Below are 18,201 nucleotides of genomic sequence, written 5' to 3' on the forward strand. Positions count from 1 at the left end.
GGGCAGGCCATGTCTAACAAACTTGATTACATTTTTTGAGAATCTATACCCTATTCATTAGACAACATCTACTGCCCTACCCTCATGAATAGGGTATAGATCCTCAAAAAATGTAATCAAGTTTGTTAGACATGGCCTGCCCCGTGCACAGCCCCTTAATCACTCCATTCTCTTCCAAATGTGAGTAAATCTTAAATCCTCTCGAACAGCTTCCCTTCCACTAATATGAGGATTCTGTCCTATAATTACCTGGATTATCCCTATTTCTCTACATAAACAAAGGAACATCATTGGCTACTCTCCAATTCCGAAGAACCTCATCTGTTTCTAGAGAGATTACAAAGATCTTCGTCAACATGAATCCAATATATAAGTGATAAGGAAGTTATTGGAAAAAAAATTGAGAAACATGATTAATCTGGACTACTCCTACTTCTAGTATGTCTTTTGGTTTGTTAGACCCCAGTGCTAGAGTGTCATATGGCACAGAAACAGACCCTTTCATGGTGACCATCAGTGCCTATTTGTACAAATTCCATTTATGAGCAATTCAAGTGCTCATGTAGATTCTTCTTAAATGAAGTGGAAGTACTCACCTCCACGAGCTTCACAGGCTGTAAGTTCCAGACAGCTTGCCTCAGATCGACTCTAAACCTCTTACTCAAAAACCTTAAATCTAAATCCTTTAGTCTTAAACACCTCAGCCTTGAGGATTTGGTTTTACTCTTTACCCTATCTCTGCCTCTCATAATTGTAAACACCTCTGACAGGTCCTTCAGCCTCCTCCATTCCAAGGAAAATAATACAGCCTATTATCCCGCTCGTAACTGAAACTGAAACATTCTATCCCAGATAGGATCCTGGTGAATACACCTTCTCCAGTGCAATTACATCCCTCATAAAGTGTGGTGATCAGAACTACAACAATATTCCCGCTGCAGTCTAACCAATGTTTTATAAAGATGTACAAAGACCTCCATGCTCTTACAGTTTCTCGAGCAGGTCGCAGATATGCCCTTAAAATCCACCAGTGTAAAAAGGACAGATGCAGCAAAATGGGGCATCAATGACAAATTCTCATTGTCAACACTCTGCAGTCGTCTTCCACCCATCATGGGGGAAATTTCACCTTTCGGATCAGTGTAAAAGTGATTGATGGTCAGTGGGGACTCGGTGGGCCAAAATGGCTGATTCCATATAGTTCTTATGGGAAGATGCAGTAATAGGAAATATATGAAATAATATAATGTAATAATCTAATATTCATTGATGTTTCCAGATAGCTGATTTACGAGAAAAGCACATAGATGAGGCAATAGAGGAAATAGGCCAAAGAATTATAGTGAAACTACCAGAGGATCAGGCCTTAACTTTGGAAGAACTGCTTGCCTACAGTGAGGTAATATTCTGTTAAAGAATTTTAGCACTTAGAATTCAGAATAGAGTCAATTAAGAACTAGGCCTGTCAATTAATGGCAATTATTCAGTATAATTTACATGATTGCATAGAATCATTGTGTTTTATACAACACAAATGAACTCTACAGCGCACGGCATCCATGCCAATCTTTTTGCCCATCTATATTAATCGCATTTATCAATATTAGGTCTGTATCCATAACTATGTGTCTGTCTAAATATAAATTAAATATAGGGATTATATCTGATTCTATCATCTTCTCTCAAAAACCTTGCATGCACTTCTTTTTTCTTTTTGACCAAATCTACAACCTTTTTTGATCATCCAAGGTTCCATTACTTTGCCATCCTTATCCCCTCTGGAATATGCCGGACCTAAACTTTGATCAACTTGCCATTAAATGACTCACACATGTCTGATATGGACTGACCCAAGTACAACAGCACCCTGTGACCCTCCCGAGCTCCTGAGATGGTCAAGAGTTTCAAGTTCCTAGGTGAAAATACCACCGACAATTTAACCTGGTCTAATCACATCAATGCTGCAGCACATCAATACTTCTTCCTTTGAAGACTAAGGAAATTCAGCATGTCTCCAAGTCTCTTGCCAATCTCAACCAATTTTATCAAAAGATACACTGTTGAAAATATACCACCAGGAAGCTTCACAGCTTGTTTTGACAACTTCTCTGCCAAGCCCACAAGATTTGCAGAGAGTTGTGAATGCAGACTCGTCCATTCTACAAACCATCCTCCCCTTCTCCCCCAACAACTCCAACTACACTTCCTGCTGCCTCAGAAACAGCCAACATAGACAAGGGCCACTCAAAGGCAGTCATTCTTTCTTGTCCCCTCCCATTTCAGGCAGAAGATCCAAAACATTGAAACCATATACCATCAGACTCAGGAACAGCTTCTTCAGCTGTCATCCTCTTGAACAGACTTTTCATCTGCTAAGGATGTATTCCTGATCTATCTCATTGCAGCCCTTGCACTTTTTGTCTGACTCCCATCTTTTTAATGACACTTAGCTCCGGGTGAACAATGTAATCATCACCAGCATTGCTTAGATCCCTAAGGTGAATATGAAGATAATTACTTCTACCATATCACTTCCACCAATACCTTGTCAGCATCCACTTTGTAAACCCTACTGTGAAGCACTTATTTATCCTTTAAGTCTGCATCACCTTGTTCATTCATAATATATTTCCGGCTCCCAGTCCCACAGCTGCAGATGTTCGCTGAACGTTTGAATGTGAATTTGAAGACATGTAGTACCTTTTTCCATTTCAGAAATTCCTTAATGCTTTTCACCTGATGCCATATTTTGAAATGAAATCAATGCTGCATTGTTTAGATTGCAAGTAGCAAAGTTGCATAAAACTGCCATGTTTTAATAAATAGGTAATTTTTTGGAATTATGTTAATTATGAAATAAATATTGAAGAGAATCCAAGAATGTATTTTTTAAATTCGCCCATTGGATCTTTTGCAGTTACCTACGAGGATGTTCATTCATCAATACTCAGTCATTTTTGTTATGTATTTTTTTAAACATTGGAAATACATTGATCTGAATTTGATGAAGTGTCTTCAAACTGAAACATTAAAACTTCTCAGAGATGTGGTCTGATCTTATGAATATTTCAAGCTTTTTTTTTTCATTTTACAATGACCTCTATTCATTATCTTGTAGCTTTCACCAGTTTTTGTTTTGCTGTTGCGTGTGCTAATATGTTCTCTAGATTTGCTGCAAAGAATGGACAGACGTTTTAATTCCAAAATGCACCGATATTGAAAAAACCGTGGACCAATTGGTGGGAATATTTATAGAACTCTCTGATTCGGTGCCGGTGAAAGAAGTTGATAAACCTGAAACTCAACCAGGTTAGATCCATTCCGTGATATCATGGGTTATCTCTGTTCTAAATCCATATGCCTGTTATTTCTTTCTATCCCTTAATATCTTTGGTTAGTAAAAATCTCTCAGCCTCAAATATATAATTAAGAATTTATGTAGCTTCAACTGTCAATTTATTGGATCCCTTCAACTTCTGATAATTTTCATTCACTGTCCATATCAGCACTGGCCATTTTTGCTGTAAGTCATGCATCTGAGATATTGATTCTGTTTTTCTCCCTCTCTTCATTAGCATAACCTAACCTGCTATTTGCAAAACATCACACTTCTTTGCTCCATTAAGAACTCGTACTCATAGCAATCCCGGCATCCATATCACAGATATCCATTTTATCCTATCCATCCTACTGGCCCATCTTCTCTACAACCTAATTCTAATTTTTTTCTCTGTTTCGTAGTTTGACAAAGTGTCTTTAACCTAAAATTTGTGAAAAACCTGATTTTAATTTTTCATTTATGTTCCTAGTTCTAAACTCTCCAACCTGCAGAAATAGGTTGTTTCTATGAACCAATGTATTCACTTAATAATTCAATTAAGTCATGCTTAATATTTAAATTTCCAGGAATTGTTGCAACAGTATGAATAATTTAATGTCATAATTGAACACTTGAAGTGTAAGTATCTGGCTACAAGATTATTGCCAGTGAATCGGAGTTCTGGTAAAACTGCATTTTTTATTTTCAAACAAATGAATGGAAAAAAAAGCAGATTAATTTCAAACCAATTATTTTCACTTCAGTAGTATCTACATTTTTGGAATTAATTTAATGGAATAGTCTAAACCTCCATTTAGAAAAGGATTGGGTAATTGACATTTTAAAATAGTTTTGTGAAGGAAGGTATGTAGCAGACCAGCTATTAAGTTTGTGGAGAAGATGTCAAGGAAGGCAGTATGATTGATGTACATAGAACAGAAGAGCACAGGAGCAGGCCATTCGGCCCACAGTGTCTATGCTGAACAAGATGCCAAATTAAACTGATCTCATCTGCCTGTACATGATCCATATCCTTTATTCTTAGCACTTTCATTTGCCTATCTAAAAGCCTCTTAAATAACACTATCGGGTCCCAACCTGAAATCCTTTTTTTCTAGAGATTTTGCCTGACCTGCTGAGTTACTCCAGTACTTTGTGTCTATCAACACAAAAAAATACTGGAGTAACTGCAGTAAACCAACACCTGCTATTCCTTGTGTCTCCAAGAAAACTATAATGATTGACAGGAAATGTTGTGACCAACTTTACAGAGCTCAGTACTTGGTCCCTTTCTTGTTGGAATATGTTTTATTCATATTATGTATGGTACAAAGGTTAGCAATATTGTTAACATTGAGCAAGGCAGTTTTAGATTGCATGACGATGCAGAAGGTATGGTCTCTTGGGCAGAAAATTGGAAAACGAAATTTAACTTGAAGAGGAAGGTAATGCATTAGGGGAGATGCAACATGTCTGGGGAATATATGGGAAATTATAGGATTATGAGAAAACAAAAGGATCTTGAAGTATACTACAAATCTTTAAAGGTGGCAGAAGAGGTAAATAATTTGGTGAACAACCATATGGGATTATTTTTAGCTGTGTCATAGGGTATACGGGCTTGTTAGGTTTGAATTGCATATTACATTGCTAGACCACATCTAGAGTACTGATACAAGCCCAGTTACTGTACATCAGCAAAGATGTGATTGCTGCCGAAGGAGTGCAAAGAAGATTTATGAATATGTTGCAGAGCTTGAAAACTGTAATGATTATTTTAAAAACAACGGAAATTACTTTCTTTGGAACACAGGAGGCTGAGGGGAGACGTAACTGTGGTGTATAAAATTGAGGAACCCAAACAGATCAAATAAGAATAATCTATTTTACCTCAGCACGGGGGTTAAAAAAAAAACCCTGGAGGCATGGATTTAGAGTAACTGGTGGAAGGATTCGAAGCGATAAGTGGACTCTTTCTCAATGAGCTCATGTGTGGGCAATGTTTCACAGATCCTGTCCAGTATGCCTGAGCTTTGAGCCTGTTATTTTATGGCAGAGTCAAATTAGGATGACTGCATTAAATCTCAGTTAAAGTCTGTGATTTATTCTCAATAACATTAGCTACAAATAATAAAATATTACAATTGCCTTTGCGATGCCCATCTGACTCCCATTATGATCTATATGTTGCATGGCCAGTTTATAAGTTCTAGGAGCAGAATTAGGCTATTTGGCCCATAAAGTCTACTCTGCCATTGAATTATGGCTGATCTATCTTTTCTTCTCATCTCCATTCTCTTGCTTTCTCCCCGTAATGACTGACACTCTTTATTAAAGAATCTGCCGATCTCCGCCTTAAAAATTTCTTGTCCAGTCTGCCTGAGCTATGAGCCTATTATTTTATTGCAGAATCAAATTAGGATAACTGCACTAAATCCCAGTTAAAGTATATGATTTATTCTCAATAACACCAACTACAAATAATAATAATAATAACAGCCAGCTGTGGGAATGAATTCCATAGATTCACAACCCTCTGTCTAAAGAAATTCCTCCTCATTTCCTTTCTAAAGTTACGTCCTTTTATTCGGAGGCTATGGCATTTGGTCCTAGACTCTCCGATTAGTGAAAACATCCACTCCAAATTCACTTTATGCAGGCCTTTCACTATTTGGTAGGTGTCATTGAGGTTGCCCCTCATCCTTCCAAAATCCAGTGAGTACAGGCCCAGTGCAGTCAAACGCTCATCTTATGTTAATCCATTCCTGGGCTCATTCCCGTAAATGTCCTCTGAACCCTCTCCATGGGAGGAATGTGTCTACTGTGGCACAAGTCACTCATCAGTGTAGATTGTTTTTCATGCTTTTCTTCCCTCCATAGATACCACCTGACCTGGATGAGTTTTCCAAGTATTTTCTCAATTTATTTCATAGTGAACTCTATCTTTCTTGTTCACATTTAACTTGAGGAATTGACCTAACCAATTTGTTTTAACAGTTATTGACAAAGGTATTAGTTCAACATTGTACACTCGGCATGGTTTCTGTGGTATTATTTAATACCTTATGCCTTAGACTTACATATTTCTAACCTAGAACGTAGACGAGTTTTTTTTACGGAAGAACCTGAAGAGGAAGCTTTAACTATAAAGTCTCATTCGACTGTTAAAGCAAATATTGAACAAATCAAAAGAGATGAAGAATTTGAAAAGGTAAAAAATACTTGTTATGGAATATCTAGTTGAGAAAAGAAACACAAGGGTCTTTATATTCAATTTTAATGTTTCATTGTGTGAATAACAGAAAAACAATCATTCTGTTTGAATGATGCAGGTCACTAATTTCAGCCTAACATTTTACCCAGAGTAGGGGAATCAAGAGCCAGAGGGGCAATGTTTTCACACAGAGAGTGGTGGGTTTGTGGAATATGGAAGGACCTGCCAGAAGAGGTAGCTGAGGCAGATACTTCAAAAACATTTAAAAGGCAATTGGACATGTGCATGGATAGGAAAAGTTTGGAGAGATATGGGCCAGACACGGGCAGGTGGGACTAGCATAGATGGGGACATCTTGGTCGGCTTGGGCAAGTTAGGCCAAAGGGCCTGTTTCCGTACTGTATGACTCCATAACTATTTTCAGGCGTAGTAGTGCATGCAGAGCATTTGTCATGCAGGACCTACACACATGCACATACAAATGAAATGCATGCAGCACTCGTTTTGATCACTGGTGGCTGAAACAGGATCACATTCTTCTGCTTCAAAAACTTGGGGCACTAACAGGAAATAAGGTTCTTATCACATTTTATTTACTGTAGCTAAGCAAGTTAAGGAGTTGCTCAATTACTGAGTTCGTCAATGTGCTGCATTGAATTTGCTGTTTTCCTTGGAATTCCTTGTTTTGTAAATAAATGTTTGGTAACTTTTAAGCCAGTTTATCCAGTAATGCTAAGCAAAAACATAAGCACAATTTATAAGTTAAATGCATTCAGAAAATTTCAAACAGAAAATTGTTGAATAACTGGATTGATTTTCAAGGTAAGTCAGACATTTGGCACAACTTTCTTGTGAACAAAAATAATAGGAATTTAGTGAAGTGAATGCTTTGTGAAACATCTTTCAAATATCAGCCATCCCCAACAGCATTCAAATATCATCTGGAACCCAACATGCCTTCAAATTTGACCCTGTGACTTCAAACATGTCAGTTGGCATTCCATCTTTCACAAATCAGGGAATGTTACTTTTGTATTTCAAGAAGAAATCAACAGAAACAACTGAGTTTGTCATTGTACATTTGACAGCTTTAGATAGAATTCCATTGGCCAAAATCAAAATCAATTTGGTTGACATCAAAAATGGCTGGAAATCCCAAGGTCTGAAAATCACATGTACGAGGGAGGGAATTCGTGATATGGTCATGAGGTATCGAACAGAAATTCTGGAAGAAATGCAACAGGAACTGAAAGAAATACTGGAATCTGGGGGCTGCTTTTCACTCACTTTAGATGAGTGGATCTCAGAGAAATCGACACTCCACATGTCTCAATTTACAGCACAATGACAAGGTCTTTGGCTGATGGTTATAGAGATAGGAATGAGGAGGACAACATCTATAAGAAAGAGAAGATTGAGGAGTCCTACGATGAGGACGAAGGTGATGATGACACCATCGGCACATGAGTTGAAGATCAACCCGCTGATGCTGATGTTCAACTTGCTGACAACATTGCTGAATTGATATGAAAAATCAAAAAAATTGCTGTTCTTCTGCAAATCACCCATGAGAATGATTTACTGCAAAATCTAGTCAAGCTGAGGCAGTTTTTGAACTGAAAGATGTCACACCAACAGTGCGTGTAAGAAAATAACTGCAGATGCCGGTACAAATCGAAGGTATTTATTCACAAAATGCTGGAGTAACTCAGCAGGTCAGGCAGCAACTCAGGAGAGAAGGAATGGGCGACGTTTCGGGTCGAGACCCTTCTTCAGACCCTTCACACCAACAGTGCGCTTAGTGCGCTTTCATGCAGCCATTTGTTTCTCATCTGAAATTGAATTGCAGCTGGCATCCGAGTTAGCTGATTGACCTGGAGCAGTAACCTGGCAGAAAACTGTACGAAGCTATTTGCGCCAGGATTGAGCAGAGAAGAAAATCAGGCATTTCAGGACTCCTTAGGTACTTGGATGATCCAATGGATTATAACTATGCCTGGATCTCCCAACTTGCGTTCGCACCAATAAAAGATCTTGCCAAAATTGCGGGAGACGTTGACACGTGGCTGTTTTCAAACAAAGGTAAATTATTTGATGACAATTATGAAAACATAATGATCAAGCTGAACCCACTGCGAAGCAAAGTAAATCAGAAGAGCTCTATGCCATTCTCTCCAGAAAGCATATCAAGAAACCGAAGCCAATGGAGTCATATTCAAATCCGCAAGATATTTTGAAGAAATTGAAGTGTTTATTATACTAATCAGTATTGCTAAACATATATTCGTCATACATAATAATATTCATAAGAAACTGGTTCTTCGTCTTTCAGGACTCTTTCATTTTATTTTTTTTTGCACTCTAGGATGTGAAGGAGTTTTATTCCTTTTTTACCCATCATTTAATTGATGCTTTAGTGAAATCTACATCTCTGACACTAGACCTTCTGAAAAGAAGAATCCTCTTGTAAGTATTCTTCTGCTGTACTTTTTTATAAATATTGATAAATAACATGAACTATGGTTGAACAGGCTCAGAAGGCAAGGATATCACAAATCCAAAATAGAAACTGAATGTGTTCCGGTTCTTTGGAGCAAACTGTAAAATATGATCTTTAATTTTAAATCAAAAGAAAACCATGTTCCTTGTTTTGTAAGTGAGTCACACTAGTGAGTCATGTTCAAGATTAAAGTTGATGTTCGTAAAGATTTTTTTAAAGCAATCAATCCTCCACAAATCATAAACATTAAGTTTGTGGAAATGAAAACAATGATTTTGCAATCTGCTTTTTGAGGAAGTTACCATGAATTAATGCATTTGCAAACATATTGTGTCGAAGCCTTGCAATGTAATACACATGCATTGTGTATTAGAAAATGTTTTTGAATTGGTGTCACATTTTCAATGTAGGAACATGAAGCAGCATGTGGGATTGTAATACCAGCAAAGATAATTTGCAATATTCCAGAACTATGCAATCCCATAATCATCTGATATGATTAAAGTTGTGCACTGCTGTCATATATACGCATAAAAGGTAGTGGACAATTAAAGGGAAAAGACAGCCATAACTTTGCCATCCAGGGTGGTTGTAGGGACCAACATGTGAAAGCAAAAAGACAAGACGGAAGCATTATCAATCATATTTAACCAAATCACATGTATCAAGTGAATGATGGATATCGTGCTTCCCTGAGATCCTCACCATCATAAAGTCTGCCTTCAGCTATTTTGATTCATATCACATAACAAGAACCATCTGAGAGCACTGAATACAGCAAAGGTGTTGGAGCCAAGCAAATCTAGGCAATAATATGATTCTCCAGAACTAGCTTAATTGCTATCTGAGCTGCACTAGTATGGTTTTAACACTGCCATTTAACTGACAAAGTAGAAAATTGTTAAGGTACGTTCGGTACACAAAACGTGGGACAATCCAACACAGCTAAATACTACCAAAAGCGTTTTTTTTTATCCTCAGCAAATGATGGAAGATTTTGATGATAATGCAATAAAGCGGTTCTTCTTAACAAGGAGGCATACGGAACTGCAGCTGCTGGTTTACCAAAAATGAAACAAATTGTTGAAGTAATTCAGGCAGCATCTCTGGAGAACATAGATTGGCCATATTTTGGGTTGGGACCTATTTTCGGATTGTTTGTGGTGGGGTGTGGGGAGGGATGGGGGTGGAAGAAAGCTGGGTGAGGGCGAGACAAAGCCTGGCAAGTGATAGATGGATACAGATAAGGGGGGTGGGGAAGTTCCACTTGGACATGCACCCATTTCTCCCTGCTCCTCCTTCCCTTGCACCTACATTTTTCTTCTGGCTTTACAATTCACAACTCTTCTATCCATATTTCACATCTTTAGTCATTTCATCTTTGGCCTTTGTCCAACCATCTGCCTATCCTTAACCTGTATTCTCCTTAACTTGTATCCACCTCTCACTTTCCAGGCTTTGTCCTGCCCCTCCTCTCTTCCTGCTTTCTCCCCCACCTGCCATCCCCCAAACTACAATCAGTTTGAAGAAGGGTCCAGACTTGAAACGTTGCCTACCCATGTTCTCTAGAGATGCTGCCTTACCTGCTGAGTTATTCCAGCACTCTGCGGCTCTGATTAACAAATTGGTGACCAGTGCCCAGCTTTTTTGTCAGGATTATTCAGTCGCAACCTGAGTCCACCAAGTATGTATCAAAGAGCTGAATATCAAAGATGAGATTAGGGTGACTAGTCTCGTGCCAAAGGAACTTTGGAAACTCCCAAGTCAGCATATATGTGCCATTTTAACTAGTTGGATGCCACCGGGGCCTCAAATTTTCACTTGAGGATGTCTTATCTAATCACTCCTTAGTCAATAGTGCAACAACTCCTCACTTACCTTCACCTCTGTCACGCCGGAAGCACCAATACCCTGGAACTTTGAGCTGCCCGTCCTGCCTAAATCTCACCATGTTTCTGTAATAGCTATAATCTAATCCCATATGCCAATCCGTGCTCGGAGTTCATCTGCCTTTCCTATGAGGTTTCTTGCATTAAGGTAACCAACTTTACCAATCAGACCTCCCCCTACTTGTCCTGCCTACTGCACTACCTTGTTTTAGCTTCAATTTTTGTCTCAACTTTCTCATCTGATAGACTACTATCTTTTGTCCCACTCCCCTGCCAGACATTTAAATCCTCCCAGGCAACTAATCTCCGTGCAAGAATATAGATTTCCCCTCCAGATCAAATTTAATTTGTCCCTCTTGCACAGGTCACCTCTGCCCCAGAACAGATCCTGGTGTTCCAAGTAAGTGAAGCCTTGCTGGCTGGACCAGTCTCAGCCCTGTATCTATAGGACAGTACTGCACCTGAATAAGCCCTTCTGTCTACAAAGTCAGTGCTGATTAACCCATTCCTGTGCTGTACTGTTCATTTGCCTTATCCCCTAGTTCCTATACACTCTATCTCATGGCACAGGGAATAATCCTGATATTACAACTCTATAGATTCTGCGTTTCAAACTTCTGCATGGTTCCCTATATACACTTTGTAGGACTTCATCTCTCCCTGCCTATGTCATTGATACAAAGATGGACCATGACCTCTGTCTATTCAACCTTTCCCCTCCTGTGCCACTCAGAGACATCCTTGACTTTGGCACCAGGGAACAAACACACCAACCTGGAGTTTTGCTCGCAACCATAGAAATTGTCCCATTGCCCCATTGCCCCATAGAAATTGTCCTATTTGCCCCACTGATAATAAGGGTCCCTATATATAACACTCACTTACACCTCGACCCTTCCTGCTGTACAACAGAGCCTGTCATTGTGCCGTTGATCTAACTGCTGCTTTTGCTTCCGTAACAATGTAACAACTGCCTCATTTACTGATATATAACATAAGAAACATATACTCAGCCTGTATTGGCAGTTGCCCAAATCTACTGCAAATCCATGTCTTTGAAATAATTACCTCAATATTCTGTTATCTCATGGAAGATATATTCAACGTTAATATTTCCTATTACTCTCTGGATAATATGTTCCCACTCATTATCATGTAAACACTTCATTCCATTTCAGATGTTTCTGAATATTCTCAGCACATGACAGCTGTTGGCGTTGGCCAAACTGTTGGATGATCTCCTCCCAGCAAAGCCCTCCATTAACTGGTTAGCATTTAACTTGATAAGCAAAGGGGAGAAAGGTTTCCCGCAAGTTGGCTAGTATGCAGAGTGAAGATTGCATTCAGATTGTGCTTGGTCTGGTTTTCAGTACGCCAGAAATCAGACTGACAAAATGTGCCAACTATTTACACAGAGAAAAAAAGTGTATGTAAGGTTTAGAAAGATGAAATCAGACAAGACCTTTTGGGGAATATAAAGCAAGCAGGAAAGAACGAAAATGGCAATTAGAAAGTACAAAAGGGGCCATTTTATATATATAATAACAAAATAAACACAAAAAATATATATATTAAAAAAAAAATATATATATATATATATATATATATATATAGTCATACCTAAGAGGCCATAATATACATAAAAGGGTATCCAAGGATGGGGTAGAACTGATCAAGGATAAAGGAGGAAATGTATCTGTTAAATCAAATTCTTTACCTTCAGTCTGAATAATCACACGTGATACTGGATTAGCACATCAGATTTATTCCACCATGGGGTTCTTCCCGAGAAGATCTCCAGACACAACACTAGTGTCTGAAGAGACCTTGACTCAGGGGAGGGGAAGAACAACTTCTCCACGATTGTTTACTTTTTTATACAGAAAAAGAGAGGTGTGACAAAAAGAAATCAAGGACCAATTACACATCTAATACAAGGACCAATTACACATCTAATACATTTCCCATGGTTACAGAGAAGACAAAATCATTGATACAGGTCACATGCTCAGAAACCAAACCATTAATATAAGTCACATGTTTTTAGAGAAACGCATCAATTTACCTAGAGTGGATTCAAAACTTTTCCTACTTTCACACGCACCCAAATAAGGAGTTGTTACTAAGAAAGAAACTTTCTTATCTCTATAGACGAGCAATCTCGTAGCTGCATGACCTTGCTTTACTGTTTCAATACACAGCACTCGCAGTCAGACAGAGTAGTGGGAGAGGACAATAGCCCATCTCTTCTGTACACTCCTTATCATTCGTAAAGGGACAAACACATTCTGTTCCCAAGGATAACATTTCTGCCACAAGCATCCATCTTACTGCTTTCCACTAAAATAAGCATTCATTTTATATTAGCTAAAACAACAAAATAAACCATCTCTACTACAACAAAATATAATATCTCTAATTGACTATATCAGCTAATAACATAGATTCTCATTCCCTCCTTTTATCATTCTATGATAACTATCAAAGCTTAAAACAATAAATCACCTTAAACACTTCAAGAGTAAAACAACGCCTTCATATTCCCTCAGGTGGATAGAAAACAAACTACCTACAACCAAACTTCTAAGTACAATCAAATCTAAACCTTGTTTATTTCTACAGAAAGGAAACTACATCAATACTAGACAGAATCCCTCTCGTTCTCACCTTCCATCCATCAGCCAGCGTATCCAACAAATCATCCTCCAACATTTCTGTCACCTTCAACGGAACCCCACTACTGGCATCCTCTACCTGTCCCCCTTGGTCAATTAATCCGCCGTCATGGTCTCAACTTCCACTGCTTCGCCGATGATATCCAGCTCCTCATCTCCACCAAGTCAATCTCCACCACCACACACTCTACACTGACAAACTGCATCACTGAAATAAAATCATGGCTTCAATCAAATTTCCTCAAACTCAACTGCAACAAATCTGAAATCATCATCATTGGTCCAAAAACGCTCACCAAATCCACCCAAAACGTCATCCTCAATATTGATGGTCTCCCAGTATCCACCTCCCCTCACATCCGGAATCTTGGAATCATCTTTGCTCAAACCCTCTCCTTCGACAAACACATCAAACACATCACAAAGACAGCCTTCTTCCACCTCAAAAACATTGCCCGTCTCCGTCCATCCCTCTCCTCCACAGCTGCAGAAACCCTCATCCACGCCTTCATCACCTCCCGTCTGGACTACTGCAACAGCCTCCTCTATGGCTCACCCTCAAAAATCATCAGTAAACTTCAATACATTCAAAACTCCGCTGCCCGTCTACTCACCCACTCCCCGATCCGGGACCATATCACCCCCGTCCTTTACAAACTCCACTGGCTCCCCATCCCCCAGAGAATCCAGTACAAAATCCTCCTTATGACCTACAAAGCCCTCCATAACCTGGCCCCATCCTACCTGACTGACCTCCTCCACAGGCACACTCCCACCTGCACCCTCCGCTCTGCTGCTGCCAATCTCCTGTCCCCCGCCATCCGGACCAAACTCAGATCCTGGGGGGACAGGGCTTTCTCCATCGCTGCTCCCACCCTATGGAACTCACTACCCCAAGCCGTCAGAGACTCCTCCTCACTCACCACATTCAAAACATCACTGAAGTCTCACCTGTTCAGCACTGCCTTCAACCACTGAAGGTCATCTCACCTTCTGTCTCCTTTTTCTGTTCGTTTACTTATTTATCTATTTATTCACTTCTCTATGTTCTAGAAATCCCTGTAAAGCGTCTTTGAGTGTTTGAAAAGCACTATATAAATGTAATGCATTATTATCTTCCCATCCCCTCTGAAGAAGGGTCTCGACCCGAAACATCACCCATTCCTTCCTGCCTGACCTGCTGAGCCACTCCAGCACCCCGTGAATAAACACCCCCGATCTGCACCAGCATCTGCAGTTATTTTCCTTCAAAACTAGACCATCATTAACACTTCTAAACACTTCTAAACAATGACCCCTGACACCAGAAAAACTGCGCCCTGCTACAATATCTCTTACATGAACTGCTTCTTGCCTGCATCGCCTTAACTCTTTTAGTTTCAAAACTCCACACATGCATCATTCTTCTGGTATAGCCCTCCAAAGGGCGCATATCCTATTACACCTATTCTATTATGTTGCTCATCCTCAAAACCACTTCATCTTCCCCTTCACTCTTACCTCCTAATCTAATAACCTTCCTAGTCGTTCAAACTCTTCCATCCTCATCCTCAGCCTCAACATCCTCAGCCTCCTTATCATACAATTCAGTTTGTCTTACCACTAACATTCTTGAAGTACCGATACTCTCTAACACCATCTGCATTCTTCTCAATACGCATTTCAGAATAGCCAACCCGACAAAAATACAAACAATTAAAATTCCTATATTAATCAACTTGTCCGACCAGCCCCCGAAATCCTAATCACCCCAACTATTCGACTCCTTCATGTTATCCATTTACTCTCTTATCTTTGTAATAAAACTAGTAATATTCTCTGTCTGATCCCTAACTCCCATCATACAACTACCTTTTACTATAGCACAGACACCTCCTTCCAGAGCCAACAAATAATCTAGGGCATATCTGTTCTGCATAGTAAAGAGCCTAAGTTCAGTAAGTCCCTGGGTAATCATGTTGAGGGCCCCCGTGGTTGCATTACCCAAGATAGTGAGATCACAAATGAGGTAATTGCAATTATTGGCAGCCAAATAACCTCCAGTGAAGCCTAGACTAAAGAAGCTCGCCCATCCCTATCCCACAGAGCTCCCATGTGTTCCTAGAGATGTGGGATCTTTCCACTTTGAACAAAATTCTTCTGAAACAGCTTTAGTCATCAACCTTTGACGAGACACCCACTGGGAGGGACAGGTTATTGTCATAGGAATCAGGGTTCCTATTGCCACCTCGGTAATGGTGGATTCAGGACATTAGTGGCTGTACCATTAAAGAAAAAGAAAAGGTTTGAATACGTTAAAAACAAAGTGCCATGACATATCGAATACATGTATAACTCACCTCCCTCTATCAAGATCCTAAACTGCTCAGAGAACCATTATGCATCTCTGCCACCTCTTTCTTTCATCATCTGGGTAAAAGGGAACGTATAATTTTCTACCACCACATGCGTTCTATTGCATACTCCACAGACTAGTTGGATTCCCAAAGCAAGAGGAACACAGGTATAGTGGTGACATTTACATTTCCCTTGGCCGTCTTTGACCTGACAGGTCCTGTTATCACAAAACGACATCAAGCATGTGATGTTGCTGGGTTATTAACATATACGCATCCCTCCTTTTCCTGGTGGAAACTATTATCATATGACCTGAGGTCATCGTTGGGTGTGAATTTGCACGGTTTGGCGATATCCGCGACCAAACATACGTCCTGTGAATGTGAATTATCATTTGGTAACGGAAGACCAATAGCAGGCGGGGCAGTAAAGGGTTCATAAATAAGGTGGGTTTAGACGCCTTTATTTTTGCTTTCTCCCTCCAATGATCACATATAAGGTACTTTAGGGGGTCCCTTTCTGGTCATGCTGAATAATGCCTGTACTGAGGTCATGGGTGGGTAGCAAACAACTGACTGTGGGGAGTACATAGCTGAGTGAGCTCGGAGAAATAAGTTACCTCTTGGGACTTCTCCGAGAAACTTGAGATCACGTTTACATCTCTTTAGTGGAGAGACCAGACATAGTTCTGTGAGAATCCAACCTACCGCACTTCAAATTTTACATTTAGTCCAATAACAAGGTAACATTTTATGATGACAGTCCTTCAACAGTCACGAAAAGTGAAGATGCCTCAAAAGTCCAATACAGGCCTTCAGTCGGCTGACGTTCCATTTTCCAAATCCCTCCGGGTTATCATCATCGCATTAGAGTACATCTCCTTGGCACAGGTGGTGATCGTGGTTAGGTTGGTTCGGCCTGCACTTCTTTCCTCCATCATACCTGGAATCTGCATGGCTTTAAGACAGATGATCACCAGGGGCATTTTCATTATACGTTAACCTCGTGTACTCCGAGGAGAGATTTCAGCACGTAGTCTCCTGCTATTATGGACTGGTCCCCTTATGTAACTGGTAGTGGCTTCGGTGCCTCTTGTACCTGGGAATGTAGGACTGGTAAAGCAGGGGTTAATTGCTGTGCATAAATAATTAATTCATCGCTGAGGGCGTGTGGGTCAGAATAACTTCCACACACTTAATCATAATGTGCCCCTGACAACTCTATAAGATCTACTTATATACACTCAAAGGGTCAATAGACAATAGGTGCAGGAGTAGGCCACTCGCCCTTCGAGCCAGCACCGCCATTCAATGTGATCATGGCTGATCATTCAAAATCAGTACCCCGTTCCTGCCTCTAACGTGTTCAATCCCTTAATAATCCTATGTTTCGATAAGATCCCCTCTCATCCTTCTAAATTCCAGCGTATACAAGCACAGTCGCTCCAGTCTTTCAACATACGACAGTCCCGCCATTCCGGGAATTAACCTCGTAAACCTACGCTGCATGCCCTCAATAGCAAGAATATCCTTCCTCAAATTTGGAGACCAAAACTGCACACAATACTCCAGGTGTGGTCTCACTCCAGGTGCAGTTCTCCAACTGCAGAAGGACCTCTTTGCTCCTATACTCAACTCCTCTTGTTATGATGGCCAACATTCCATTGGCTTTCTTCACTACCTGCTGTACCTGCATACTTTCTTTCAGTGACTGATGGTCAGTCCAATATGAGTGACATTCCCTTTGTCTTTCCGGGATTATTTCATCTGCAAATTTCAAAATCCGAGGCTTGTTTTAACGCCTCCTGGTGAATTTCCGGATGCCACCAGGTTTCCTTTGCCATCCTGACCATACCCTCCTTACTAGCATGCGTAAGGAAGTGTACATAGTTGAAAGGAACGGGCAGAAAAACATCAGGTACACAAATTTGCCCAAGAGGGGTAAGCCAGAGCCCAGTCAAGGAGTCAATGGCACAATCCTCTCATTTCCAAGATCACGTTGCCCAGCAGAGGCATCCCCCTGCATTAACCCTACATCACCCATGTCTGGCAAGGCCGTTCTGCCCATTAGAATCTTTGGTTCTGTGGGGACCATAGTGCAGGATTCGCAAGCTACGGTGCGGGCAGTGATGTCAGCAAAGGGCATTTCCCTGGCAATTTTAGTCGCGGCCACCCGGATGGGCATTGCACTTGATAATGGCCAGTTGTGTTGGGAGGGCTGGGGCTTGCAATAGATTGATCACATAAAGCTGAAAATGGGCAATCTTA

At 40.2% G+C, this 18,201-nt stretch overlaps 1 protein-coding gene across 1 annotated transcript in view; it reads left to right on the forward strand.

The window, feature by feature from the left end:
- LOC144593844 (dynein axonemal heavy chain 8-like) overlaps positions 1–18,201 on the forward strand; it is a 624,642-nt gene that overhangs the window by 186,729 nt on the left and 419,712 nt on the right. The window contains exons 21-24 of the mRNA XM_078399962.1: positions 1,280–1,399; positions 3,168–3,309; positions 6,415–6,530; positions 8,899–8,999. Coding sequence (XP_078256088.1) covers positions 1,280–1,399; positions 3,168–3,309; positions 6,415–6,530; positions 8,899–8,999 — 479 coding nt within the window. The remainder of the gene's footprint in view (positions 1–1,279; positions 1,400–3,167; positions 3,310–6,414; positions 6,531–8,898; positions 9,000–18,201) is intronic.

This window comes from Rhinoraja longicauda, chromosome 5 (genome assembly GCF_053455715.1).
Source record: "Rhinoraja longicauda isolate Sanriku21f chromosome 5, sRhiLon1.1, whole genome shotgun sequence".
NCBI classification, from domain to species: Eukaryota; Metazoa; Chordata; class Chondrichthyes; order Rajiformes; family Arhynchobatidae; genus Rhinoraja; species Rhinoraja longicauda.